The sequence below is a fragment of the Myripristis murdjan genome, chromosome 13 (assembly GCF_902150065.1).
Source record: "Myripristis murdjan chromosome 13, fMyrMur1.1, whole genome shotgun sequence".
NCBI classification, from domain to species: Eukaryota; Metazoa; Chordata; class Actinopteri; order Holocentriformes; family Holocentridae; genus Myripristis; species Myripristis murdjan.
Window position 1 is genome coordinate 30086253 of NC_043992.1, and position 26367 is coordinate 30112619.

The 26367-nt window shown below is 40.2% G+C and overlaps 5 protein-coding genes across 5 annotated transcripts; all 5 read right to left on the reverse strand.

Annotated features, from left to right (window-relative positions):
* Positions 1 to 1231: 1231 nt before the first annotated feature.
* LOC115370113 (caspase-1-like) lies at positions 1232 to 3482 on the reverse strand. Its single transcript, XM_030066962.1, has 3 exons — positions 3405 to 3482; positions 2613 to 2891; positions 1232 to 2459 (listed from the first exon to the last, which is right to left on the reverse strand). The coding sequence occupies exons 1-3, from the start codon at positions 3409 to 3411 to the stop codon at positions 2425 to 2427; spliced, it is 321 nt and encodes a 106-aa protein (XP_029922822.1). The 5' UTR covers positions 3412 to 3482; the 3' UTR covers positions 1232 to 2424.
* Positions 3483 to 6700: 3218 nt separating this feature from the next.
* LOC115370103 (caspase-1-like) lies at positions 6701 to 11218 on the reverse strand. Its single transcript, XM_030066950.1, has 8 exons — positions 11115 to 11218; positions 9125 to 9409; positions 8894 to 8979; positions 8347 to 8538; positions 8005 to 8251; positions 7670 to 7822; positions 7424 to 7533; positions 6701 to 7232 (listed from the first exon to the last, which is right to left on the reverse strand). Exons 1-8 carry the CDS (start codon positions 11119 to 11121, stop codon positions 7128 to 7130), a joined length of 1185 nt encoding a protein of 394 aa, XP_029922810.1. The 5' UTR covers positions 11122 to 11218; the 3' UTR covers positions 6701 to 7127.
* Positions 11219 to 12541: 1323 nt separating this feature from the next.
* Positions 12542 to 14802, reverse strand: LOC115370111 (caspase-1-like). The gene is made up of 3 exons (XM_030066960.1): positions 14715 to 14802; positions 13924 to 14202; positions 12542 to 13770 (listed from the first exon to the last, which is right to left on the reverse strand). Exons 1-3 carry the CDS (start codon positions 14719 to 14721, stop codon positions 13736 to 13738), a joined length of 321 nt encoding a protein of 106 aa, XP_029922820.1. The 5' UTR covers positions 14722 to 14802; the 3' UTR covers positions 12542 to 13735.
* A 3169-nt stretch (positions 14803 to 17971) lies between these two features.
* LOC115370107 (caspase-1-like) lies at positions 17972 to 20614 on the reverse strand. The gene is made up of 7 exons (XM_030066954.1): positions 20394 to 20614; positions 20163 to 20248; positions 19617 to 19808; positions 19275 to 19521; positions 18941 to 19093; positions 18695 to 18804; positions 17972 to 18503 (listed from the first exon to the last, which is right to left on the reverse strand). The coding sequence occupies exons 1-7, from the start codon at positions 20506 to 20508 to the stop codon at positions 18399 to 18401; spliced, it is 1008 nt and encodes a 335-aa protein (XP_029922814.1). The 5' UTR covers positions 20509 to 20614; the 3' UTR covers positions 17972 to 18398.
* Positions 20591 to 26054, reverse strand: LOC115369712 (caspase-1-A-like). The gene is made up of 3 exons (XM_030066382.1): positions 25977 to 26054; positions 25190 to 25467; positions 20591 to 20677 (listed from the first exon to the last, which is right to left on the reverse strand). The coding sequence occupies exons 1-3, from the start codon at positions 25981 to 25983 to the stop codon at positions 20591 to 20593; spliced, it is 372 nt and encodes a 123-aa protein (XP_029922242.1). The 5' UTR covers positions 25984 to 26054.
* Between the last annotated feature and the right edge of the window lie 313 nt (positions 26055 to 26367).

A 26367-nucleotide genomic window follows, 5' to 3' on the forward strand; every position in this document is an offset into this window, starting at 1 on the left:
CACGTCCACTCAACATTCATATGACTGTAAACTAATAGCAGACCATTTTGTTGTTGTTGCTGTTGTTGTTGTTTTCGTCAATATTTACTTGTCTAATTGTGTATTAGTCGTGTTTGGGGTGAACTCATTCAAAAAAAAAACAAAAAAAAATCTGCCTCCCTTTCCATTCATAACTGAGTGGTCTCAAACTTTGGATCCACATGCTGACATTTGATAGCACTACATGTTACACCCTTTTTTTGTTGTTGTTGTTTGTTTGTTTATTTGTTTTGTTTTTTATCAGCAATTCTCTGGTGAAGTGCTTTCTGGTGAAGAATTCATCCGCTCCCTAGAGTCGTCCAGTGTATGGAGAGACACATTAGGGTATTCATTTTCATTTTAGCCAGTATTATGGCTCATAGCCCTAAATACATAATATGTGATCATTTGAGAATAAGTACATCAGCATCATTTGTAAACATACGGATCTGTGCACCACCAGACATTCCTGGGATGGGTTGATAAATAAAGGGAAGTGATACCAGATGGCAGCATAGTGTCTCTTTTAAATGACTCCACCCTACTATTCTAGACTGTTACGGCCCATAGACGTAGACGTTATATGAACTCAAACATAATCGTCATAGCTATCAGGAAAAGGAAGGGAATGCAGCATGAAACCTTGTGTGAGCCTTTATGAATGTGATATGTTAATAGTCAGTTTGCTTATCACGTGGAAATGAAGTGGAAAAAAAGCTGGATGTGAACATGATGGCAATCCCTGATAAAAAAAAAACGCTGTAACCTTTGCTGGGATGTACAGTATATAGCCAGTATCTCCAATGCCACAAACAGCTATTGTAGCTTGTTAACTTGTCAAAGTGTAATAAAATGCCCCTGTAACCAAGTGGGTCAGAGTGCTTTGAAACCTGTTGATGCAGTAAAGTGCTAGGTAGTGTTAGAGGAATATTAGCAAATGTAAGGTGACTTTTACCAGAATATAAGGAATCGTCCCTTGTGTTATTTTAGCAGCGAAGCGGGCACCTAGTTCCAACCACAGACTGCATGTTTTATACAGTCTATAGTTGGTGCCAGCGTTTGTAGAGTTTGGAGCATTAGTTCAGCTGTGCTATGTAATCATGGTAGTGTAATACTTAGGGAAATCAACAAATTTCAAGAGGGCATGCAAATTCTATTGAAGAAGTTTATTTGAAGTACATCACAAATTTAATTTGGAATATTATTTCAGGGGAAAATGACAATGAATTTCATTAAAATAGCTTGCCAAGTACTTCATGTTTGTTTTTTTGTTTTTTTTGTTTGTTTTTTTTTTAAACATTGTTAACATTACCTTGGTATCATGTTTATCTGGGAAATTCTGTCAAAGATATCACGTTCATTTTGACTTTAAATTTTGGCCTTCAATGCTAGTTCAACCTTATTTGACATTGGCAGATACACAAGTTACATACAGGAACTTAAAATGTACAATTCTGTAAGTGAATTAGTTTTTGATAAGGACACCAACAGCTGTAAACATTTTTGACAAAATATGTTAATTGTTTGAATGTACAGTACAAAACATCACAGTTCAGAGTGACCCTTCAACAAATAAATCTGTAAACTGTTTGATGGTACCTGAAGCCTGCATTTTGCCAAAAGGCGCAATAAGTGGAACATTACCAAATAACAAATAACAGCGATCTGAGCAACAGCAGGCAAATGGGAAGGCTGTCAGCTCTGGCTCAGACGTTCAGAAAACAAATCACATCAATAAACATAAGACACAAGGATAGCTTATTTTATCAATCTGAGTTAGCAGTTCAGTGAGCTTCAGTATGGTGTACAGCTATACCAGGATAATTCTGCGATCATAGTTACATCACATGACATTCAGAGCTTGTCTGAGCCATGGGATAGACTTTCATGCACTGGACCCCAATTAATAAGGCTAGGAATAGTGGTGAAATTGTGCAAATAATAATAATAATACAAATTATAAAAAGGTCATTTAATTTGAAAACTTCTCTGCAGCTTCATGGCTCATCTTTTCCACGGGGCCAGTGATTACCGATGGGCACTGTATCTAGCTTCCAGGCAGTGTTCACAAGAATCATCAAAATGCTGATAAAGTATTACACAATTATACATATTGTCAGTGTGTCTCTTATACAATTGTACATGTTGCCATTGTGTCTCTTATTTCATTAAGGTTGTCTCACAGGCCAAGTCAAATTTTTTTTTTTTTTATGTACAAACCAGCAGATATATTTCAATTTAATCTCTTCTTCCAGGGATTGGGTTAGGAGGTAAGGAGACCTCCCGATTAATTCAGATATCAGGAATCTGTTATGTATTTTGACTTTTAGAATCGTTTGATTAGGGGGGACCTCCATACTTCTTCAGGTTCTCTATTTCCATGTAATTTAATGAAGACGATTCTGCTCATTTGAGGTTCGGGAACTGGAGCTCTGCAGCAGCTGGAGAAAGTAAAGCAGAGGGTCAGTGCTGCTGACGGCAGGTCAGTGTACACATGGCCATTTGTGCAGCACTCTGTGAGTATTAGCACGTCAAAGTTATGCACTAACAAACAATAAAGGCCTGACCAGCTTTACTGGAGGATGTGAACTCACCAGCCTCTTGGTCAGCGGATGGAAACAGAACAGGGTGAAGTTTAGAGTCTCTGGTCTTCAGGTGATCGATCAGCTTTTGACTGGCTTCGTTTCCTTTCTTCCTCACCATGTCTATCAGACATTCTGCCTGGTCTGCTCTGGCACGCCTCTCCTCCAACACAGAGTCTCGCTCTCTTTCATTCAAGACTCCATCGGCTAAAAGGTCATTCAGGAGATCCTTTATAACTGGGGCTGTCACACCATCCACAAACTGACGCCTGACATTGAAAAGCCGCTGAGCTACAGAGAGAAAAAGATGAGGCATAAATACAAATGAGACGACTATAATGAGATCACTCTTCAGTGCTTGTAATGATCACATCTCAAAGGCCTTCCCTCCACTACAGCTCTTGAAAAGCATAACAGGTGAATAAGACATTAAAAAATACAGTGTCTTCATTTTATGATGTATTATGTTCACTGAACTGGACAATGTAGGCTATAGCATTTCAAAGTTGGTCATTTAATCTCAAGTGTTCACTTCTGTGAGGTGACTAAGTTGGCTTCACATAAAAAGAAAAGAAACTATCAATTTTTTGTGAATAATTGTGATTTGATTTGCCTTTGGATAACGGAAACGACTCAACACTGACAAAGTGAAACCAACACGCCTTAAAGTTGTGTGTATGTGTATGTGTGCGTGCGCGTGTGTGTTTTTGTTTTAAACGTTTAGTTATCAAAGTGTTTGCCTCGGAGTTTGTTGTAAAAAGAACTTATATTGCTGCATATGTAATTAAGTAATTTAGGTCTTACCTGCCATTCTTCACAAGTGTATCGCAGATTGTCGCACGATCACTACTTTCCTGTGTGTGTGTGTGTGTGTGTGTGTGTGTGTGTGTGTGTGTGTGTGTGTGTGTGTGTGTGTGTGTGTGTAAGTACACGGCATACATTACACTTAAATGGGCGGGAGTAAACCCGTTTTCCAGAAGTATGCAGTTACACCGAGCGAGTGCAAAATTAAGAGTTACTCTGTGGACTTGATAACTTGATTTGTTACACATTAGCGACACATGGTGTTACTGATACAGATAAGACAGGTCGCGAGTGAATATTGTGTTTACCTTATTGCAAGTAAATAAATAAATAAATAAAGCTGACACACATGTATGTCGACGTCACGGTCAGTCCGTATCTGTTAAACCCGGCCTGGGGGTGCCCTGCCATACACAGAACATGACCCAAGGTTTCATCATCGCCGTTCAGCTTGTCCTAAAAATTATTCATAAGATAACGTGTGCACCGCAAAGCTATTGTACACAAATGCTCATTGATCACAGTGTGATCTTGACCCCATGTATCCTCCAGAGGAAATGACTAAACTTCTTGAAAAACCCGCAGTCTAACGTGATGAGCTTTCTTTCATGAGTCACCACTGCTGCTGATTACTGGACAGCTCAGTCCACAAAGCTAAGCCCAATGAAACCCATCGCATCAGCACAATGTGGCTTTATTTTATTTTATTTTATTTTATTTTATTAGGTCATTTCATTTGCAGACTTCTATCTTCAGCTTCATGGTTCATCTTTTCCAAACGTGCCAGTGTTTACTGATGGACACCGTATCTAGCTTTGTTTTAGAAGGACGAAATACAAAAACCATAGCAATTTATAGGTTTATCTTGGCTATGCATATATAAACATTACAGGACTGCGATTATATTACCCTGACATAGAAGACTGGGCTGCAAAACACACACACGCACACACACACACACACACACACACACACCACACTCATCACAGACTACAAATCTCCACCACAGACCTGTGCCAGTGACATCTCTCTGCTGAACAAGTTAAACAACTTCTTTGCACAATTTGTTCAGCATTCAACACCATCATCCCACAATGCTCACAAGGCCACAAGCAGCACGAGTCAGCAGCAACACCTCAAGCACCATCACACTCAGCACGGGCCCCCCAGGGATGCGTGCTGAGCCCCCTGCTCTTCACCTTGCTGACCCATGACTGCAAACCAGCAAGAAAATAATACCCATTAAACTGAACAGAATATTATCTATTAAAAAAGGCACACTTCGTTTTTAACCCCAAATATTCATTTTGTATATGGTCCATCACATGACATTGTGCTCTTTGCTTTTCTCTGACAGACACTGACACTTACATGACCGCCTGTTACAAAGTTTGCCTTCGGGGCTTTCTGCCAGAAAGGCTCTCTAACCCTAACCCTCAAATCCAAATCCTCCTGGCAGAAAAAGAGAGGATATGCAGACGCTTTGTGGTAGAAAGCCCTGAAGACAAGCTCGTCCCAAGGCCGAACTTGACCATGGGGCAAGAAAAATGGAAACAGATATTACTAGCGGGTTTCTTCATGTTACATTGTCAAATGTAAAGATATCAGCTGTAAAGAGACACTTACCAAATGATATGTAACGCTATACTAACACATTCCAACTTCCAAATATGCCATTTATTCAGTTGTAATGTCAACTTTGTGTTGTATAAGTGACCAGCCGCTAATCTGCAGTGTTTTCAAAGCCACGGTTATCTGTAGACATCTGTTGGAACATGTGTTTATTTACATAATCTTTTGTAGTATCTTTTTCCTTGAGTAGTCACTCTTACTGGTTGGTTTGATGATGCTGGTCTGTAAGTGACAAACTCTTATTTTGTTTTCTTTAAACTCAATGGTAAGCTTTAAAAAACATGTATCCTCTCCATCATGCTATTCTATTGTTTGGTTTGTTCAGCAATACACTTGATCAGTCACTGGAGAACATCAGCATGAACTCAAAGTAGCCCTGTAAAAGACTCTCATATCACTTTTCTGTATCTGGCGACACATGAAACATGCACCAACTACAACCATGTTACCATGTTGCCTACTCAACTTGTTGCCTTTGTGTTGTATTGTGATGACATGATTATGTTTGATTTCTTTGAGTGTTTGTTTGTTTTGTTTTGTTTTGTTTTGTTTTTGTTTTGTTTTCCAAGTAAAGTTTGTCTGAAAGTCAACAGAGTTGGGTGCTTTTCTCTCCATAAATTCATGGCTCTGACACAGAATGGTTCCGTCCGTATAAATCTAAATCTTATAAACTAACCAAAGCCAAAGTCTATGTATTTTACCTTTATGGCTCGCAATGCACTATTGTCTTTAGCCAAAAAAAAAAAAAAAAAAAAAGCGGACCTGGTGAATACTACCAAAAAGTGCAAAACTGTTTTATTGATATGAGGAATGACAATACATACATACAGACTATTCATCAGCTCAAAAACAATCAGCACCAACAATTGTAAGGAATGGCTTGTCTTAACCTGAAACTGCAGATAAACAGCTCCAGAAGTTACACACTTCTGCTATCACAGCTACACAATATGATATACAATGCATGATTAATCATACACAGTTATATATGTTGTTGCTGTCTCTTATTCGGTTGGTTCATTCAAATGTGTCTGACAGCACAAGTCAGAGCGGCACTATACATTGGATAGATTTCAATCCTTTGCTCTAAGGATTGGATATAGTTCTCACAAGCAGGCGTAATACAAACCAAAATGATAGCCATATTTATGTTAACATTACTCATTTCCTTGTTGAATAACAGGTGGCAAGTAGCATTAAGACCATTTGAGGCAGATACTTGTCAAAGTACACAGAGAGATCAGTTAAAGTAAAAACAATAATATCAATGGAAAGTTTAAAATAATAATAATAATAAAATGGGAGGGAAAGCCGGGATAAAAAGACAGGTTGTAAGATGCTGCTTGAAACTTTAAACTGAGGCTGCCGTGCTACCAGTCAGAGAAGACTGTTCCGGACTTTGGGGGCTCTTAACCCCTTGTAGACTATTGTTGCGAATTCGCCTCAAACCACTTCCAGTCTTAATGTAGCCGAGGTGGTGTATGTATCCCACTGATGCCTGTTGATGCATATTTCACACTTACCAAGAACTGTATTGGCAACACTCTACCACCAATAATTTAGCATCTGCTTGAAGGCAAAAACACAAGCAATTTATTTTATTATTATTATTATTATTATTTTTTAGATAATTGTAAATAAATTCAGGCAGTAGGGGGTTTAATAGGATAGGATAGGAATTTATTTATTTGAAACAGGGACAATGCACAAATAAACATTAATCTTGTAGGACATGAGAAGATGTCTTGGGCCAGGCTATAGCAACAGTTGCTAATTTCCACCTGTAGTCCCTGGGCAGATATGACAATATAAAAATTAACAATAAAATGAAAAAGGCACAGTCTCCTCTGGATTTCAGATATGACTAAAGAAAGGTGAGAAGGCTTAGTAAATAACCTCACAGCTTTTACATTTTGGAATTGCTATGAACAGTCTAGAGCAGCTTGGCTGAGGCAAACGGAGCGTTATTCATTCAATATCATGGAAAGACAAAAAGGAGCACATTTTAGCAATGTTTGCTGGAGTTAGTGAGTTAGAGGGCCATAGAGCGGACTGTGGAAAGGAAATCCATATTACTTAGTGCATGGTGTCTCAAAGGCCTGGGAAGAGGTAGAAGTGCGTTGATAAACTGCATCTGTCTTTGACTGGCATCTGTCTTTTGGTTGGAGTGGGACCTTGCTTAAAGCGGTTCATGACCTGTGTGGATTAAGAGAGTGTATGAAGGTTAAGTTTGACTTAGAAATCAAAGAAAAACATCCGTCATGGCTGGTTCTGTTGTACTGCTGTCAACTGTTCAACAATGACTCAAGTGGTCGCATTTTTTCACAAAATCACATCGCCCTGGAAAATCTCGTAACAACAGAACAGCTTCCAGTCACAAAACTTACCTGGGTGAACAGTTTCTCAAGGTGATCCTTGTGGGAAAAGGTGTTGAATACCTCAACAAGGTACTGGATGAAAGGAGACCCAAAGTCTGGATCCCTCCAGGAAACATTTCCTGCAGGATACACGACAGAAATGAGAAAAAATATTCATTGTTCAAGGTAACAAGTCTTGGCTGTTATCTAGCAACTTCTATATATTTAAAACTTGACTGTTGAGATGTCATTTATCCTCTCTGCATATAAACTGACCAGGGGTGTAGGAAAGAAAAGTGATGAAGTCTTTCTCTATGTGTACTTTGATGTCATCTTCCTCCAAGGCATCTGTATCAGCAGGCCTGTGTGAGCCTGGTGTGGGTGCAGGAGCACCATCTCTTTTATTAGCAGCCGTAGATCCGTCATTTCCTGAAACAAAAGGGCATAACCTGAAGCATGACAGCCTTGCTCACTTGAAACCAACAAGCCCAACTTCAATTATACAAAACAACTGGTAGAATGTATTTGACACAAGAACACGACTATGAGTTTCATAGATCTTGACAGACATTTTCCTGGGTTGGTCTCTATGACAAAGATGAGAGAATCACCTCCTCTGCAGGCCTGGATGATGATGACCTTTGGTTTGTCCCGAAGTGCAGGACAGTTCTTTGCATTCAAGTACTCAAAGATATTGTCAATGGGGAACAAGTCGTCTTTTTCATTGGGATTCACTGCCTTCCCACGGCTGCCATAGACGGCCCCCATTATCCCATGAGACATGATGACCACAAAGACACTGTCTGTCTGGGACAGGTCAGGAAGCTGAGCGAAGTCCTTCACAGCCTTGTCAATGTCCTGTGACAACACAAAGTCAGTCAAACAGCAGGGCCTGTTTCACTCTATCAACTCATATTTTAGTTTGTTTTTTGGTTTCGTTTCTGAAACAGTACCTCTCCAGTGTATTTCATGGGTTCACCAGTTTCAGGTCTCACCACTCTGTATCCCAGAGCAGTGAGCAGAGCCGCCATTGCAGCGTCGTCTTTCTCAGATCCTTCCCTTATCCACTTCTTGTTGACAAAATTCCGAACATTGATTAGCAGGGCCACACGCGTCCTATTGGACTTGGGCATCACAGGGTAAGCCTAAAAGAACAAATTATTTAATGGCAGAAATTTAGCATGCATTAACATGGATGAAAACTAGCATTGCATTATAATAAATGTGTTTCAAACTCAAAAATTCGAATTGTCAGTATTTCCTTGACCCATGTGTGTGAACCAACATAAATATCCCGTCACAGGAAGCATTACATAACAGACATATCATTTAAGATGTTACATGGAGCTTGATCTAAGAGAACAGCCAATTTCATAGTGCTTCTTTTTGTACTAAAACTGAGTATTTTATCTTAATTACACTATCCATACCACAGGTAAAAGTAAGACAGAAAATCTTGCACTTGATTATAACCATATCAGATGTCTCCAGTTGACCTACAAGTTTATCAGTTCTTTGGATGTGTGTCTTGAAGTTTTCATCACAGAGGATGAGGACAGGGGATATCGGTGGATCCTGCTCTTCAGCTGGAAAAAACAAAGCAGAAAGTGACTGCTGTGATTTCAGGTCAGTGTATCTATATGGCCATTTGAGCAGGAATGACTGTGTTTAAGTTACCACGTTTTCCCAACACACAGTAAAGGCATTTGACACTGAAAGATCTCGACCCACCTGCCTCTTCAGCTTGTCCAACAGGTGGAAACAGGTCATTGCAGAGAAAAGGGTCGAAGTTCTTCAGGTTAGTGATCAGCTCTTGACTGGCCCTGGCCCCTTTCCTCCTCACCATGTCTATGAGGCATGATGCTCTGTCTGCTCTGGCCAGGTGCTCCTCAAATACACAGTCTCTCTCTCTTTCATTTAAGATTCTATCATCCAAAAGGTGATCCAAGAGATTCGCCATAACAGGGGTTGAGATCCTGTCCACAAGCATGCGGCGAGCCCTGAAAAGCTGCTGATCTGGAGAGAAAGATGAGACAGAAAAATGAGAAGACTCCAGTTAGATTACTCTTCCAGGACCCTCTCTAAATCACCTTGACAGACCAATGCAGACTTGGCAACTAAGCCAACACCACAAGAAAATAATACCCATTAAACTGAACAGAATATTATCTATTAAAAAGGCACACTTCGTTTTTAACCCCAAATATTCATTTTGTATATGGTCGATCACATGACATTGTGCTCTTTGCTTTTTTTTCTGACAGACACTGACACTTACATGACCGCCTGTTACAAAGTTTGCCTTCGGGGCTTTCTGCCAGAAAGGCTCTCTAACCCTAACCCTCAAATCCAAATCCTCCTGGCAGAAAAAGAGAGGATATGCAGACGCTTTGTGGTAGAAAGCCCTGAAGACAAGCTCGTCCCACAGCTGAACTTGACCATGGGGCAAGAAAAGCGGAAACAGCACTGGCGGTTCTGGGGAGGGGCCAGCAGGGGCCAGTGCCCCCGTAACTCTGAGTCTGGACCCCGCTGTGGCCCCCCCCTCCGAACAAAGATTATACACTGTGATGCGGCTTTCACACAGCGCGCGGTTTGGGCCGCGCTCTGCTCTGGGTACGGCGCACATACATCTATGACGGCGCAGAGCAGCGTGCACACGCGTGTAGAGTAGGGCGCACGCATGCACAGCGTGCACGTATGTGGCGCTGATTGTGACGTGACTGAAACAGACGTTAGGAAGTAGTTTTCCGTTCTGGTGCAATTTTTCTTTGGCGGACAATGCAGCAGCTTCGGATGCACCATGTAAACAGGCAAATACATTTTTTAATTTATGGATTAGCTGAACTAATGCTTCTAAATAAATTATGTTACATGAATGAAGGCTGTATTTTTTTCTCATTTCATATGATTTCACCTGTTACCTGTTGTGTGTGTGACTTCACAAGGAATTTTATAATAAATGTATGACTATACTGCATTGTCTTTGCAATAGTGCATATCTCATGATGTCAATCATCTAGATTTCTAAAAATAAATGCAGACCAGTGCGCTCTTGAGCTCCGCAATCACATAGGCTACACAATGAATGGCTGAGCCAGCCGAGGTCTGCGCCGTACGCGCACTCTGTGAAAGCCGCTTCAGAGCGTTGCACCTGGAAACGGTCAGTTTTGTTGATCTACGGTGAAAACAGCGAGCTCGAAAAGTTACCGACCACCCGACGAGAGGCAGTCAGAAGCAAGAAGCGACTACGACGAACAGTATTTTATTGTTACAAGGTAACAATAAGCTTTTAGAGTGAAAATATGATGATGACTTATTGATGAAGATGATAAAAAGACAGTGGTGTAATGAAGATGTGATGATGATGTTGATGAGTTTGTACTAAGTGAGGAGTTTGTCTGTACTAAGGTTACACTGAAAAACAGGATGTTTCCATTGTTTCTGTCTCTAACACTTGTGTCTCAAATGTGATATTTTGAACCATTCAGTTTGGTTACAATGGGTAATCATTAGTTTTATGGGGGAAAAAAACAGATATAATTTTGAATCTTTGTCTTTTTTGCCCCAGGTTGAATGTGCCCCTCTGACAAAACCCCTGGACCCAACCAGGCCCCTCCAGTAAAATTGGTCTAGAACCGCAACTGGGAAACAGATATTACTAGCGGGTTTCTTCGCGTTACATTGTCAAATATAGAGATATCAACTGTAAAGAGGCACTTACCGGCCATTTTTTTACTGAACCTTGCAATGGATTGTCTCTTAAAAACTCTGAAGCGTGATGAGCGCTGCGAACAGTGTCCCCGGTGAGTGCAGTTGCGTTTATAGGAAGAGGAACTTGTGGTCGCGGCTCGCCCAGAAGTCCGGTTGGGTTCAGAGCCCCACCTACTTGTTCACTTTTCTCTTTTCAACCATAACCACGTCCACTCAACATTCATATGACTGTAAACTAATAGCAGACCATTTTGTTGTTGTTGCTGTTGTTGTTGTTTTCGTCAATATTTACTTGTCTAATTGTGTATTAGTCGTGTTTGGGGTGAACTCATTCAAAAAAAACAAAAAAAAATCTGCCTCCCTTTCCATTCATAACTGAGTGGTCTCAAACTTTGGATCCACATGCTGACATTTGATAGCACTACATGTTACACCCTTTTTTTGTTGTTGTTGTTTGTTTGTTTATTTGTTTTGTTTTGTTTTTTATCAGCAATTCTCTGGTGAAGTGCTTTCTGGTGAAGAATTCATCCGCTCCCTAGAGTCGTCCAGTGTATGGAGAGACACATTAGGGTATTCATTTTCATTTTAGCCAGTATTATGGCTCATAGCCCTAAATACATAATATGTGATCATTTGAGAATAAGTACATCAGCATCATTTGTAAACATACGGATCTGTGCACCACCAGACATTCCTGGGATGGGTTGATAAATAAAGGGAAGTGATACCAGATGGCAGCATAGTGTCTCTTTTAAATGACTCCACCCTACTATTCTAGACTGTTACGGCCCATAGACGTAGACGTTATATGAACTCAAACATAATCGTCATAGCTATCAGGAAAAGGAAGGGAATGCAGCATGAAACCTTGTGTGAGCCTTTATGAATGTGATATGTTAATAGTCAGTTTGCTTATCACGTGGAAATGAAGTGGAAAAAAAGCTGGATGTGAACATGATGGCAATCCCTGATTAAAAAAAACGCTGTAACCTTTGCTGGGATGTACAGTATATAGCCAGTATCTCCAATGCCACAAACAGCTATTGTAGCTTGTTAACTTGTCAAAGTGTAATAAAATGCCCCTGTAACCAAGTGGGTCAGAGTGCTTTGAAACCTGTTGATGCAGTAAAGTGCTAGGTAGTGTTAGAGGAATATTAGCAAATGTAAGGTGACTTTTACCAGAATATAAGGAATCGTCCCTTGTGTTATTTTAGCAGCGAAGCGGGCACCTAGTTCCAACCACAGACTGCATGTTTTATACAGTCTATAGTTGGTGCCAGCGTTTGTAGAGTTTGGAGCATTAGTTCAGCTGTGCTATGTAATCATGGTAGTGTAATACTTAGGGAAATCAACAAATTTCAAGAGGGCATGCAAATTCTATTGAAGAAGTTTATTTGAAGTACATCACAAATTTAATTTGGAATATTATTTCAGGGGAAAATGACAATGAATTTCATTAAAATAGCTTGCCAAGTACTTCATGTTTGTTTTTTTGTTTTTTTTGTTTGTTTTTTTTTTAAACATTGTTAACATTACCTTGGTATCATGTTTATCTGGGAAATTCTGTCAAAGATATCACGTTCATTTTGACTTTAAATTTTGGCCTTCAATGCTAGTTCAACCTTATTTGACATTGGCAGATACACAAGTTACATACAGGAACTTAAAATGTACAATTCTGTAAGTGAATTAGTTTTTGATAAGGACACCAACAGCTGTAAACATTTTTGACAAAATATGTTAATTGTTTGAATGTACAGTACAAAACATCACAGTTCAGAGTGACCCTTCAACAAATAAATCTGTAAACTGTTTGATGGTACCTGAAGCCTGCATTTTGCCAAAAGGCGCAATAAGTGGAACATTACCAAATAACAAATAACAGCGATCTGAGCAACAGCAGGCAAATGGGAAGGCTGTCAGCTCTGGCTCAGACGTTCAGAAAACAAATCACATCAATAAACATAAGACACAAGGATAGCTTATTTTATCAATCTGAGTTAGCAGTTCAGTGAGCTTCAGTATGGTGTACAGCTATACCAGGATAATTCTGCGATCATAGTTACATCACATGACATTCAGAGCTTGTCTGAGCCATGGGATAGACTTTCATGCACTGGACCCCAATTAATAAGGCTAGGAATAGTGGTGAAATTGTGCAAATAATAATAATAATACAAATTATAAAAAGGTCATTTAATTTGAAAACTTCTCTGCAGCTTCATGGCTCATCTTTTCCACGGGGCCAGTGATTACCGATGGGCACTGTATCTAGCTTCCAGGCAGTGTTCACAAGAATCATCAAAATGCTGATAAAGTATTACACAATTATACATATTGTCAGTGTGTCTCTTATACAATTGTACATGTTGCCATTGTGTCTCTTATTTCATTAAGGTTGTCTCACAGGCCAAGTCAAATTTTTTTTTTTTTTTATGTACAAACCAGCAGATATATTTCAATTTAATCTCTTCTTCCAGGGATTGGGTTAGGAGGTAAGGAGACCTCCCGATTAATTCAGATATCAGGAATCTGTTATGTATTTTGACTTTTAGAATCGTTTGATTAGGGGGGACCTCCATACTTCTTCAGGTTCTCTATTTCCATGTAATTTAATGAAGACGATTCTGCTCATTTGAGGTTCGGGAACTGGAGCTCTGCAGCAGCTGGAGAAAGTAAAGCAGAGGGTCAGTGCTGCTGACGGCAGGTCAGTGTACACATGGCCATTTGTGCAGCACTCTGTGAGTATTAGCACGTCAAAGTTATGCACTAACAAACAATAAAGGCCTGACCAGCTTTACTGGAGGATGTGAACTCACCAGCCTCTTGGTCAGCGGATGGAAACAGAACAGGGTGAAGTTTAGAGTCTCTGGTCTTCAGGTGATCGATCAGCTTTTGACTGGCTTCGTTTCCTTTCTTCCTCACCATGTCTATCAGACATTCTGCCTGGTCTGCTCTGGCACGCCTCTCCTCCAACACAGAGTCTCGCTCTCTTTCATTCAAGACTCCATCGGCTAAAAGGTCATTCAGGAGATCCTTTATAACTGGGGCTGTCACACCATCCACAAACTGACGCCTGACATTGAAAAGCCGCTGAGCTACAGAGAGAAAAAGATGAGGCATAAATACAAATGAGACGACTATAATGAGATCACTCTTCAGTGCTTGTAATGATCACATCTCAAAGGCCTTCCCTCCACTACAGCTCTTGAAAAGCATAACAGGTGAATAAGACATTAAAAATACAGTGTCTTCATTTTATGATGTATTATGTTCACTGAACTGGACAATGTAGGCTATAGCATTTCAAAGTTGGTCATTTAATCTCAAGTGTTCACTTCTGTGAGGTGACTAAGTTGGCTTCACATAAAAAGAAAAGAAACTATCAATTTTTTGTGAATAATTGTGATTTGATTTGCCTTTGGATAACGGAAACGACTCAACACTGACAAAGTGAAACCAACACGCCTTAAAGTTGTGTGTATGTGTATGTGTGCGTGCGCGTGTGTGTTTTTGTTTTAAACGTTTAGTTATCAAAGTGTTTGCCTCGGAGTTTGTTGTAAAAAGAACTTATATTGCTGCATATGTAATTAAGTAATTTAGGTCTTACCTGCCATTCTTCACAAGTGTATCGCAGATTGTCGCACGATCACTACTTTCCTGTGTGTGTGTGTGTGTGTGTGTGTGTGTGTGTGTGTAAGTACACGGCATACATTACACTTAAATGGGCGGGAGTAAACCCGTTTTCCAGAAGTATGCAGTTACACCGAGCGAGTGCAAAATTAAGAGTTACTCTGTGGACTTGATAACTTGATTTGTTACACATTAGCGACACATGGTGTTACTGATACAGATAAGACAGGTCGCGAGTGAATATTGTGTTTACCTTATTGCAAGTAAATAAATAAATAAATAAAGCTGACACACATGTATGTCGACGTCACGGTCAGTCCGTATCTGTTAAACCCGGCCTGGGGGTGCCCTGCCATACACAGAACATGACCCAAGGTTTCATCATCGCCGTTCAGCTTGTCCTAAAAATTATTCATAAGATAACGTGTGCACCGCAAAGCTATTGTACACAAATGCTCATTGATCACAGTGTGATCTTGACCCCATGTATCCTCCAGAGGAAATGACTAAACTTCTTGAAAAACCCGCAGTCTAACGTGATGAGCTTTCTTTCATGAGTCACCACTGCTGCTGATTACTGGACAGCTCAGTCTACAAAGCTAAGCCCAATGAAACCCATCGCATCAGCACAACGTGGCTTTATTTATTTATTTTATTTTATTTTATTAGGTCATTTCATTTGCAGACTTCTATCTTCAGCTTCATGGTTCATCTTTTCCAAACGTGCCAGTGTTTACTGATGGACACCGTATCTAGCTTTGTTTTAGAAGGACGAAATACAAAAACCATAGCAATTTATAGGTTTATCTTGGCTATGCATATATAAACATTACAGGACTGCGATTATATTACCCTGACATAGAAGACTGGGCTGCAAACACACACACGCACACACACACACACACACACACACACACCACACTCATCACAGACTACAAATCTCCACCACAGACCTGTGCCAGTGACATCTCTCTGCTGAACAAGTTAAACAACTTCTTTGCACAATTTGTTCAGCATTCAACACCATCATCCCACAATGCTCACAAGGCCACAAGCAGCACGAGTCAGCAGCAACACCTCAAGCACCATCACACTCAGCACGGGCCCCCCCAGGGATGCGTGCTGAGCCCCCTGCTCTTCACCTTGCTGACCCATGACTGCAAACCAGCAAGAAAATAATACCCATTAAACTGAACAGAATATTATCTATTAAAAAAGGCACACTTCGTTTTTAACCCCAAATATTCATTTTGTATATGGTCCATCACATGACATTGTGCTCTTTGCTTTTCTCTGACAGACACTGACACTTACATGACCGCCTGTTACAAAGTTTGCCTTCGGGGCTTTCTGCCAGAAAGGCTCTCTAACCCTAACCCTCAAATCCAAATCCTCCTGGCAGAAAAAGAGAGGATATGCAGACGCTTTGTGGTAGAAAGCCCTGAAGACAAGCTCGTCCCAAGGCCGAACTTGACCATGGGCAAGAAAAATGGAAACAGATATTACTAGCGGGTTTCTTCATGTTACATTGTCAAATGTAAAGATATCAGCTGTAAAGAGACACTTACCAAATGATATGTAACGCTATACTAACACATTCCAACTTCCAAATATGCCATTTATTCAGTTGTAATGTCAACTTTGTGTTGTATAAGTGACCAGCCGCTAATCTGCAGTGTTTTCAAAGCCACGGTTATCTGTAGACATCTGTTGGAACATGTGTTTATTTACATAATCTTTTGTAGTATCTTTTTCTTTGAGTAGTCACTCTTACTGGTTGGTTTGATGATGCTGGTCTGTAAGTGACAAACTCTTATTTTGTTTTCTTTAAACTCAATGGTAAGCTTTAAAAAACATGTATCCTCTCCATCATGCTATTCTATTGTTTGGTTTGTTCAGCAATACACTTGATCAGTCACTGGAGAACATCAGCATGAACTCAAAGTAGCCCTGTAAAAGACTCTCATATCACTTTTCTGTATCTGGCGACACATGAAACATGCACCAACTACAACCATGTTACCATGTTGCCTACTCAACTTGTTGCCTTTGTGTTGTATTGTGATGACATGATTATGTTTGATTTCTTTGAGTGTTTGTTTGTTTTGTTTTGTTTTGTTTTGTTTTTGTTTTGTTTTCCAAGTAAAGTTTGTCTGAAAGTCAACAGAGTTGGGTGCTTTTCTCTCCATAAATTCATGGCTCTGACACAGAATGGTTCCGTCCGTATAAATCTAAATCTTATAAACTAACCAAAGCCAAAGTCTATGTATTTTACCTTTATGGCTCGCAATGCACTATTGTCTTTAGCCAAAAAAAAAAAAAAAAAAAAGCGGACCTGGTGAATACTACCAAAAGTGCAAAACTGTTTTATTGATATGAGGAATGACAATACATACATACAGACTATTCATCAGCTCAAAAACAATCAGCACCAACAATTGTAAGGAATGGCTTGTCTTAACCTGAAACTGCAGATAAAACAGCTCCAGCAGTTACACACTTCTGCTATCACAGCTACACAATATGATATACAATGCATGATTAATCATACACAGTTATATATGTTGTTGCTGTCTCTTATTCGGTTGGTTCATTCAAATGTGTCTGACAGCACAAGTCAGAGCGGCACTATACATTGGATAGATTTCAATCCTTTGCTCTAAGGATTGGATATAGTTCTCACAAGCAGGCGTAATACAACCAAAATGATAGCCATATTTATGTTAACATTACTCATTTCCTTGTTGAATAACAGGTGGCAAGTAGCATTAAGACCATTTGAGGCAGATACTTGTCAAAGTACACAGAGAGATCAGTTAAAGTAAAAACAATAATATCAATGGAGAGTTTAAATAATAATAATAATAAAATGGGAGGGAAAGCCGGGATAAAAAGACAGGTTGTAAGATGCTGCTTGAAACTTTAACTGAGGCTGCCGTGCTACCAGTCAGAGAAGACTGTTCCGGACTTTGGGGGCTCTTAACCCCTTGTAGACTATTGTTGCGAATTCGCCTCAAACCACTTCCAGTCTTAATGTAGCCGAGGTGGTGTATGTATCCCACTGATGCCTGTTGATGCATATTTCACACTTACCAAGAACTGTATTGGCAACACTCTACCACCAATAATTTAGCATCTGCTTGAAGGCAAAAACACAAGCAATTTATTTTATTATTATTATTATTATTATTTTTTAGATAATTGTAAATAAATTCAGGCAGTAGGGGGTTTAATAGGATAGGATAGGAATTTATTTATTTGAAACAGGGACAATGCACAAATAAACATTAATCTTGTAGGACATGAGAAGATGTCTTGGGCCAGGCTATAGCAACAGTTGCTAATTTCCACCTGTAGTCCCTGGGCAGATATGACAATATAAAAATTAACAATAAAATGAAAAAGGCACAGTCTCCTCTGGATTTCAGATATGACTAAAGAAAGGTGAGAAGGCTTAGTAAATAACCTCACAGCTTTTACATTTTGGAATTGCTATGAACAGTCTAGAGCAGCTTGGCTGAGGCAAACGGAGCGTTATTCATTCAATATCATGGAAAGACAAAAAGGAGCACATTTTAGCAATGTTTGCTGGAGTTAGTGAGTTAGAGGGCCATAGAGCGGACTGTGGAAAGGAAATCCATATTACTTAGTGCATGGTGTCTCAAAGGCCTGGGAAGAGGTAGAAGTGCGTTGATAAACTGCATCTGTCTTTGACTGGCATCTGTCTTTTGGTTGGAGTGGGACCTTGCTTAAAGCGGTTCATGACCTGTGTGGATTAAGAGAGTGTATGAAGGTTAAGTTTGACTTAGAAATCAAAGAAAAACATCCGTCATGGCTGGTTCTGTTGTACTGCTGTCAACTGTTCAACAATGACTCAAGTGGTCGCATTTTTTCACAAAATCACATCGCCCTGGAAAATCTCGTAACAACAGAACAGCTTCCAGTCACAAAACTTACCTGGGTGAACAGTTTCTCAAGGTGATCCTTGTGGGAAAAGGTGTTGAATACCTCAACAAGGTACTGGATGAAAGGAGACCCAAAGTCTGGATCCCTCCAGGAAACATTTCCTGCAGGATACACGACAGAAATGAGAAAAAATATTCATTGTTCAAGGTAACAAGTCTTGGCTGTTATCTAGCAACTTCTATATATTTAAAACTTGACTGTTGAGATGTCATTTATCCTCTCTGCATATAAACTGACCAGGGGTGTAGGAAAGAAAAGTGATGAAGTCTTTCTCTATGTGTACTTTGATGTCATCTTCCTCCAAGGCATCTGTATCAGCAGGCCTGTGTGAGCCTGGTGTGGGTGCAGGAGCACCATCTCTTTTATTAGCAGCCGTAGATCCGTCATTTCCTGAAACAAAAGGGCATAACCTGAAGCATGACAGCCTTGCTCACTTGAAACCAACAAGCCCAACTTCAATTATACAAACAACTGGTAGAATGTATTTGACACAAGAACACGACTATGAGTTTCATAGATCTTGACAGACATTTTCCTGGGTTGGTCTCTATGACAAAGATGAGAGAATCACCTCCTCTGCAGGCCTGGATGATGATGACCTTTGGTTTGTCCCGAAGTGCAGGACAGTTCTTTGCATTCAAGTACTCAAAGATATTGTCAATGGGGAACAAGTCGTCTTTTTCATTGGGATTCACTGCCTTCCCACGGCTGCCATAGACGGCCCCCATTATCCCATGAGACATGATGACCACAAAGACACTGTCTGTCTGGGACAGGTCAGGAAGCTGAGCGAAGTCCTTCACAGCCTTGTCAATGTCCTGTGACAACACAAAGTCAGTCAAACAGCAGGGCCTGTTTCACTCTATCAACTAATATTTTAGTTTGTTTTTTGGTTTCGTTTCTGAAACAGTACCTCTCCAGTGTATTTCATGGGTTCACCAGTTTCAGGTCTCACCACTCTGTATCCCAGAGCAGTGAGCAGAGTCACCATTGCAGCGTCGTCTTTCTCAGATCCTTCCCTTATCCACTTCTTGTTGACAAAATTCCGAACATTGATTAGCAGGGCCACACGCGTCCTATTGGACTTGGGCATCACAGGGTAAGCCTAAAAGAACAAATTATTTAATGGCAGAAATTTAGCATGCATTAACATGGATGAAAAACTAGCATTGCATTATAATAAATGTGTTTCAAACTCAAAATTCGAATTGTCAGTATTTCCTTGACCATGTGTGTGAACCAACATAAATATCCCGTCACAGGAAGCATTACATAACAGACATATCATTTAAGATGTTACATGGAGCTTGATCTAAGAGAACAGCCAATTTCATAGTGCTTCTTTTTGTACTAAAACTGAGTATTTTATCTTAATTACACTATCCATACCACAGGTAAAAGTAAGACAGAAAATCTTGCACTTGATTATAACCATATCAGATGTCTCCAGTTGACCTACAAGTTTATCAGTTCTTTGGATGTGTGTCTTGAAGTTTTCATCACAGAGGATGAGGACAGGGGATATCGGTGGATCCTGCTCTTCAGCTGGAAAAAACAAAGCAGAAAGTGACTGCTGTGATTTCAGGTCAGTGTATCTATATGGCCATTTGAGCAGGAATGACTGTGTTTAAGTTACCACGTTTTCCCAACACACAGTAAAGGCATTTGACACTGAAAGATCTCGACCCACCTGCCTCTTCAGCTTGTCCAACAGGTGGAAACAGGTCATTGCAGAGAAAAGGGTCGAAGTTCTTCAGGTTAGTGATCAGCTCTTGACTGGCCCTGGCCCCTTTCCTCCTCACCATGTCTATGAGGCATGATGCTCTGTCTGCTCTGGCCAGGTGCTCCTCAAATACACAGTCTCTCTCTCTTTCATTTAAGATTCTATCATCCAAAAGGTGATCCAAGAGATTCGCCATAACAGGGGTTGAGATCCTGTCCACAAGCATGCGGCGAGCCCTGAAAGCTGCTGATCTGGAGAGAAAGATGAGACAGAAAAATGAGAAGACTCCAGTTAGATTACTCTTCCAGGACCCTCTCTAAATCACCTTGACAGACCAATGCAGACTTGGCAACTAAGCCAACACCACAAGAAAATAATACCCATTAAACTGAACAGAATATTATCTATTAAAAAAGGCACACTTCGTTTTTAACCCCAAATATTCATTTTGTATATGGTCGATCACATGACATTGTGCTCTTTGCTTTTTTTTCTGACAGACACTGACACTTACATGACCGCCTGTTACAAAGTTTGCCTTCGGGGCTTTCTGCCAGAAAGGCTCTCTAACCCTAACCCTCAAATCCAAATCCTCCTGGCAGAAAAAGAGAGGATATGCAGACGCTTTGTGGTAGAAAGCCCTGAAGACAAGCTCGTCCCACAGCTGAACTTGACCATGGGGCAAGAAAAGCGGAAACAGCACTGGCGGTTCTGGGGAGGGGCCAGCAGGGGCCAGTGCCCCCGTAACTCTGAGTCTGGACCCCGCTGTGGCCCCCCCCTCCGAACAAAGATTATACACTGTGATGCGGCTTTCACACAGCGCGCGGTTTGGGCCGCGCTCTGCTCTGGGTACGGCGCACATACATCTATGACGGCGCAGAGCAGCGTGCACACGCGTGTAGAGTAGGGCGCACGCATGCACAGCGTGCACGTATGTGGCGCTGATTGTGACGTGACTGAAACAGACGTTAGGAAGTAGTTTTCCGTTCTGGTGCAATTTTCTTTGGCGGACAATGCAGCAGCTTCGGATGCACCATGTAAACAGGCAAATACATTTTTTAATTTATGGATTAGCTGAACTAATGCTTCTAAATAAATTATGTTACATGAATGAAGGCTGTATTTTTTTCTCATTTCATATGATTTCACCTGTTACCTGTTGTGTGTGTGACTTCACAAGGAATTTTATAATAAATGTATGACTATACTGCATTGTCTTTGCAATAGTGCATATCTCATGATGTCAATCATCTAGATTTCTAAAAATAAATGCAGACCCAGTGCGCTCTTGAGCTCCGCAATCACATAGGCTACACAATGAATGGCTGAGCCAGCCGAGGTCTGCGCCGTACGCGCACTCTGTGAAAGCCGCTTCAGAGCGTTGCACCTGGAAACGGTCAGTTTTGTTGATCTACGGTGAAAACAGCGAGCTCGAAAAGTTACCGACCACCCGACGAGAGGCAGTCAGAAGCAAGAAGCGACTACGACGAACAGTATTTTATTGTTACAAGGTAACAATAAGCTTTAGAGTGAAATATGATGATGACTTATTGATGAAGATGATAAAAAGACAGTGGTGTATGAAGATGTGATGATGATGTTGATGAGTTTGTACTAAGTGAGGAGTTTGTCTGTACTAAGGTTACACTGAAAAACAGGATGTTTCCATTGTTTCTGTCTCTAACACTTTGTGTCTCAAATGTGATATTTGAACCATTCAGTTTGGTTACAATGGGTAATCATTAGTTTTATGGGGGAAAAAAACAGATATAATTTTGAATCTTTGTCTTTTTTGCCCCAGGTTGAATGTGCCCCTCTGACAAAACCCCTGGACCCAACCAGGCCCCTCCAGTAAAATTGGTCTAGAACCGCAACTGGGAAACAGATATTACTAGCGGGTTTCTTCGCGTTACATTGTCAAATATAGAGATATCAACTGTAAAGAGGCACTTACCGGCCATTTTTTTACTGAACCTTGCAATGGATTGTCTCTTAAAAACTCTGAAGCGTGATGAGCGCTGCGAACAGTGTCCCCGGTGAGTGCAGTTGCGTTTATAGGAAGAGGAACTTGTGGTCGCGGCTCGCCAGAAGTCCGGTTGGGTCAGAGCCCCACCTACTTGTTCACTTTTTCTCTTTTCAACCATAACCACGTCCACTCAACCATTCATATGACTGTAAACTAATAGCAGACCATTTTGTTGTTGTTGCTGTTGTTGTTGTTTTCGTCAATATTTACTTGTCTAATTGTGTATTAGTCGTGTTTGGGGTGAACTCATTCAAAAAAAAACAAAAAAAAATCTGCCTCCCTTTCCATTCATAACTGAGTGGTCTCAAACTTTGGATCCACATGCTGACATTTGATAGCACTACATGTTACACCCTTTTTTTGTTGTTGTTGTTTGTTGTTTATTTGTTTTGTTTTGTTTTTTATCAGCAATTCTCTGGTGAAGTGCTTTCTGGTGAAGAATTCATCCGCTCCCTAGAGTCGTCCAGTGTATGGAGAGGACACATTAGGGTATTCATTTTCATTTTAGCCAGTATTATGGCTCATAGCCCTAAATACATAATATGTGATCATTTGAGAATAAGTACATCAGCATCATTTGTAAACATACGGATCTGTGCACCACCAGACATTCCTGGGATGGGTTGATAAATAAAGGGAAGTGATACCAGATGGCAGCATAGTGTCTCTTTTAAATGACTCCACCCTACTATTCTAGACTGTTACGGCCCATAGACGTAGACGTTATATGAACTCAAACATAATCGTCATAGCTATCAGGAAAAGGAAGGGAATGCAGCATGAACCTTGTGTGAGCCTTTATGAATGTGATATGTTAATAGTCAGTTTGCTTATCACGTGGAAATGAAGTGGAAAAAAAGCTGGATGTGAACATGATGGCAATCCCTGATTAAAAAAACGCTGTAACCTTTGCTGGGATGTACAGTATATAGCCAGTATCTCCAATGCCACAAACAGCTATTGTAGCTTGTTAACTTGTCAAAGTGTAATAAAATGCCCCTGTAACCAAGTGGGTCAGAGTGCTTTGAAACCTGTTGATGCAGTAAAGTGCTAGGTAGTGTTAGAGGAATATTAGCAAATGTAAGGTGACTTTTACCAGAATATAAGGAATCGTCCTTGTGTTATTTTAGCAGCGAAGCGGGCACCTAGTTCCAACCACAGACTGCATGTTTTATACAGTCTATAGTTGGTGCCAGCGTTTGTAGAGTTTGGAGCATTAGTTCAGCTGTGCTATGTAATCATGGTAGTGTAATACTTAGGGAAATCAACAAATTTCAAGAGGGCATGCAAATTCTATTGAAGAAGTTTATTTGAAGTACATCACAAATTTAATTTGGAATATTATTTCAGGGGAAAATGACAATGAATTTCATAAAATAGCTTGCCAAGTACTTCATGTTGTTTTTTTGTTTTTTTTTGTTTGTTTTTTTTTTTAAACATTGTTAACATTACCTTGGTATCATGTTTATCTGGGAAATTCTGTCAAAGATATCACGTTCATTTTGACTTTAAATTTTGGCCTTCAATGCTAGTTCAACCTTATTTGACATTGGCAGATACACAAGTTACATACAGGAACTTAAAATGTACAATTCTGTAAGTGAATTAGTTTTTGATAAGGACACCAACAGCTGTAACCATTTTTGACAAAATATGTTAATTGTTTGAATGTACAGTACAAAACATCACAGTTCAGAGGTGACCCTTCAACAAATAAATCTGTAAACTGTTTGATGGTACCTGAAGCCTGCATTTTGCCAAAAGGCGCAATAAGTGGAACATTACCAATAACAAATAACAGCGATCTGAGCAACAGCAGGCAAATGGGAAGGCTGTCAGCTCTGGCTCAGACGTTCAGAAAACAAATCACATCAATAAACATAAGACACAAGGATAGCTTATTTTATCAATCTGAGTTAGCAGTTCAGTGAGCTTCAGTATGGTGTACAGCTATACCAGGATAATTCTGCGATCATAGTTACATCACATGACATTCAGAGCTTGTCTGAGCCATGGGATAGACTTTCATGCACTGGACCCCAATTAATAAGGCTAGGAATAGTGGTTGAAATTGTGCAAATAATAATAATAATACAAATTATAAAAAGGTCATTTAATTTGAAAACTTCTCTGCAGCTTCATGGCTCATCTTTTCCACGGGGCCAGTGATTACCGATGGGCACTGTATCTAGCTTCCAGGCCAGTGTTCACAAGAATCATCAAATGCTGATAAAGTATTACACAATTATACATATTGTCAGTGTGTCTCTATACAATTGTACATGTTGCCATTGTGTCTCTTATTTCATTAAGGTTGTCTCACAGGCCAAGTCAAATTTTTTTTTTTTTTATGTACAAACCAGCAGATATATTTCAATTTAATCTCTTCTTCCAGGGATTGGGTTAGGAGGTAAGGAGACCTCCCGATTAATTCAGATATCAGGAATCTGTTATGTATTTTGACTTTTAGAATCGTTTTGATTAGGGGGGACCTCCATACTTCTTCAGGTTCTCTATTTCCATGTAATTTAATGAAGACGATTCTGCTCATTTGAGGTTCGGGAACTGGAGCTCTGCAGCAGCTGGAGAAAGTAAAGCAGAGGGTCAGTGCTGCTGACGGCAGGTCAGTGTACACATGGCCATTTGTGCAGCACTCTGTGAGTATTAGCACGTCAAAGTTATGCACTAACAAACAATAAAGGCCTCTGACCAGCTTTACTGGAGGATGTGAACTCACCGCCTCTTGGTCAGCGGATGGAAACAGAACAGGGTGAAGTTTAGAGTCTCTGGTCTTCAGGTGATCGATCAGCTTTTGACTGGCTTCGTTTCCTTTCTTCCTCACCATGTCTATCAGACATTCTGCCTGGTCTGCTCTGGCACGCCTCTCCTCCAACACAGAGTCTCGCTCTCTTTCATTCAAGACTCCATCGGCTAAAAGGTCATTCAGGAGATCCTTTATAACTGGGGCTGTCACACCATCCACAAACTGACGCCTGACATTGAAAAGCCGCTGAGCTACAGAGAGAAAAAGATGAGGCATAAATACAAATGAGACGACTATAATGAGATCACTCTTCAGTGCTTGTAATGATCACATCTCAAAGGCCTTCCCTCCACTACAGCTCTTGAAAAGCATAACAGGTGAATAAGACATTAAAAAATACAGTGTCTTCATTTATGATGTATTATGTTCACTGACTGGACAATGTAGGCTATAGCATTTCAAGTTGGTCATTTAATCTCAAGTGTTCACTTCTGTGAGGTGACTAAGTTGGCTTCACATAAAAGCAAAGAAACTATCAATTTTTTGTGAATAATTGTGATTTGATTTGCCTTGGATAACGGAAACGACTCAACACTGACAAAGTGAAACCAACACGCCTTAAAGTTGTGTGTATGTGTATGTGTGCGTGCGCGTGTGTGTTTTTGTTTTTAAACGTTTAGTTATCAAAGTGTTTGCCTCGGAGTTTGTTGTAAAAAGAACTTATATTGCTGCATATGTAATTAAGTAATTTAGGTCTTACCTGCCATTCTTCACAAGTGTATCGCAGATTGTCGCACGATCACTACTTTCCTGTGTGTGTGTGTGTGTGTGTGTGTGTGTGTGTGTGTGTGTGTGTGTAAGTACACGGCATACATTACACTTAAATGGGCGGGAGTAAACCCGTTTTCCAGAAGTATGCAGTTACACCGAGCGAGTGCAAAATTAAGAGTTACTCTGTGGACTTGATAACTTGATTTGTTACACATTAGCGACACATGGTGTTACTGATACAGATAAGACAGGTCGCGAGTGAATATTGTGTTTACCTTATTGCAAGTAAATAAATAAATAAATAAAGCTGACACACATGTATGTCGACGTCACGGTCAGTCCGTATCTGTTAAACCCGGCCTGGGGGTGCCCTGCCATAC

Bases quoted from the DNA above. Each gene is read 5' to 3' on its own strand.
- LOC115370113 (XM_030066962.1), bottom strand. The intron at 2,460-2,612 runs GTGAGTTCACAT...TACTTTCTCCAG, and splicing joins ATCCGCTGACCAAGAGGCTG to CTGCTGCAGAGCTCCAGTTC.
- LOC115370103 (XM_030066950.1), bottom strand. The intron at 7,823-8,004 runs GTGATTCTCTCA...CTTTTGTTTCAG, and splicing joins CATCCAGGCCTGCAGAGGAG to GAAATGACGGATCTACGGCT. The intron at 7,233-7,423 runs GTAAGTTTTGTG...TAATCCACACAG, and splicing joins TTGAGAAACTGTTCACCCAG to GTCATGAACCGCTTTAAGCA.
- LOC115370111 (XM_030066960.1), bottom strand. The intron at 13,771-13,923 runs GTGAGTTCACAT...TACTTTCTCCAG, and splicing joins ATCCGCTGACCAAGAGGCTG to CTGCTGCAGAGCTCCAGTTC.
- LOC115370107 (XM_030066954.1), bottom strand. From the start codon at position 20,508: ATGGTGAGGAGGAAAGGGGCCAGGGCCAGTCAAGAGCTGATCACTAAC. The intron at 20,249-20,393 runs GTGGGTCGAGAT...TGTTTTTTCCAG, and splicing joins TGGACAAGCTGAAGAGGCAG to CTGAAGAGCAGGATCCACCG. The intron at 18,805-18,940 runs GTCAGTTTATAT...TGTATCCTGCAG, and splicing joins TTTTCTTTCCTACACCCCTG to GAAATGTTTCCTGGAGGGAT.
- LOC115369712 (XM_030066382.1), bottom strand. The intron at 20,678-25,189 runs GTGAGTTCACAT...CTTTCTCTCCAG, and splicing joins CATCCGCTGACCAAGAGGCG to ATCAGCAGCTTTCAGGGCTC.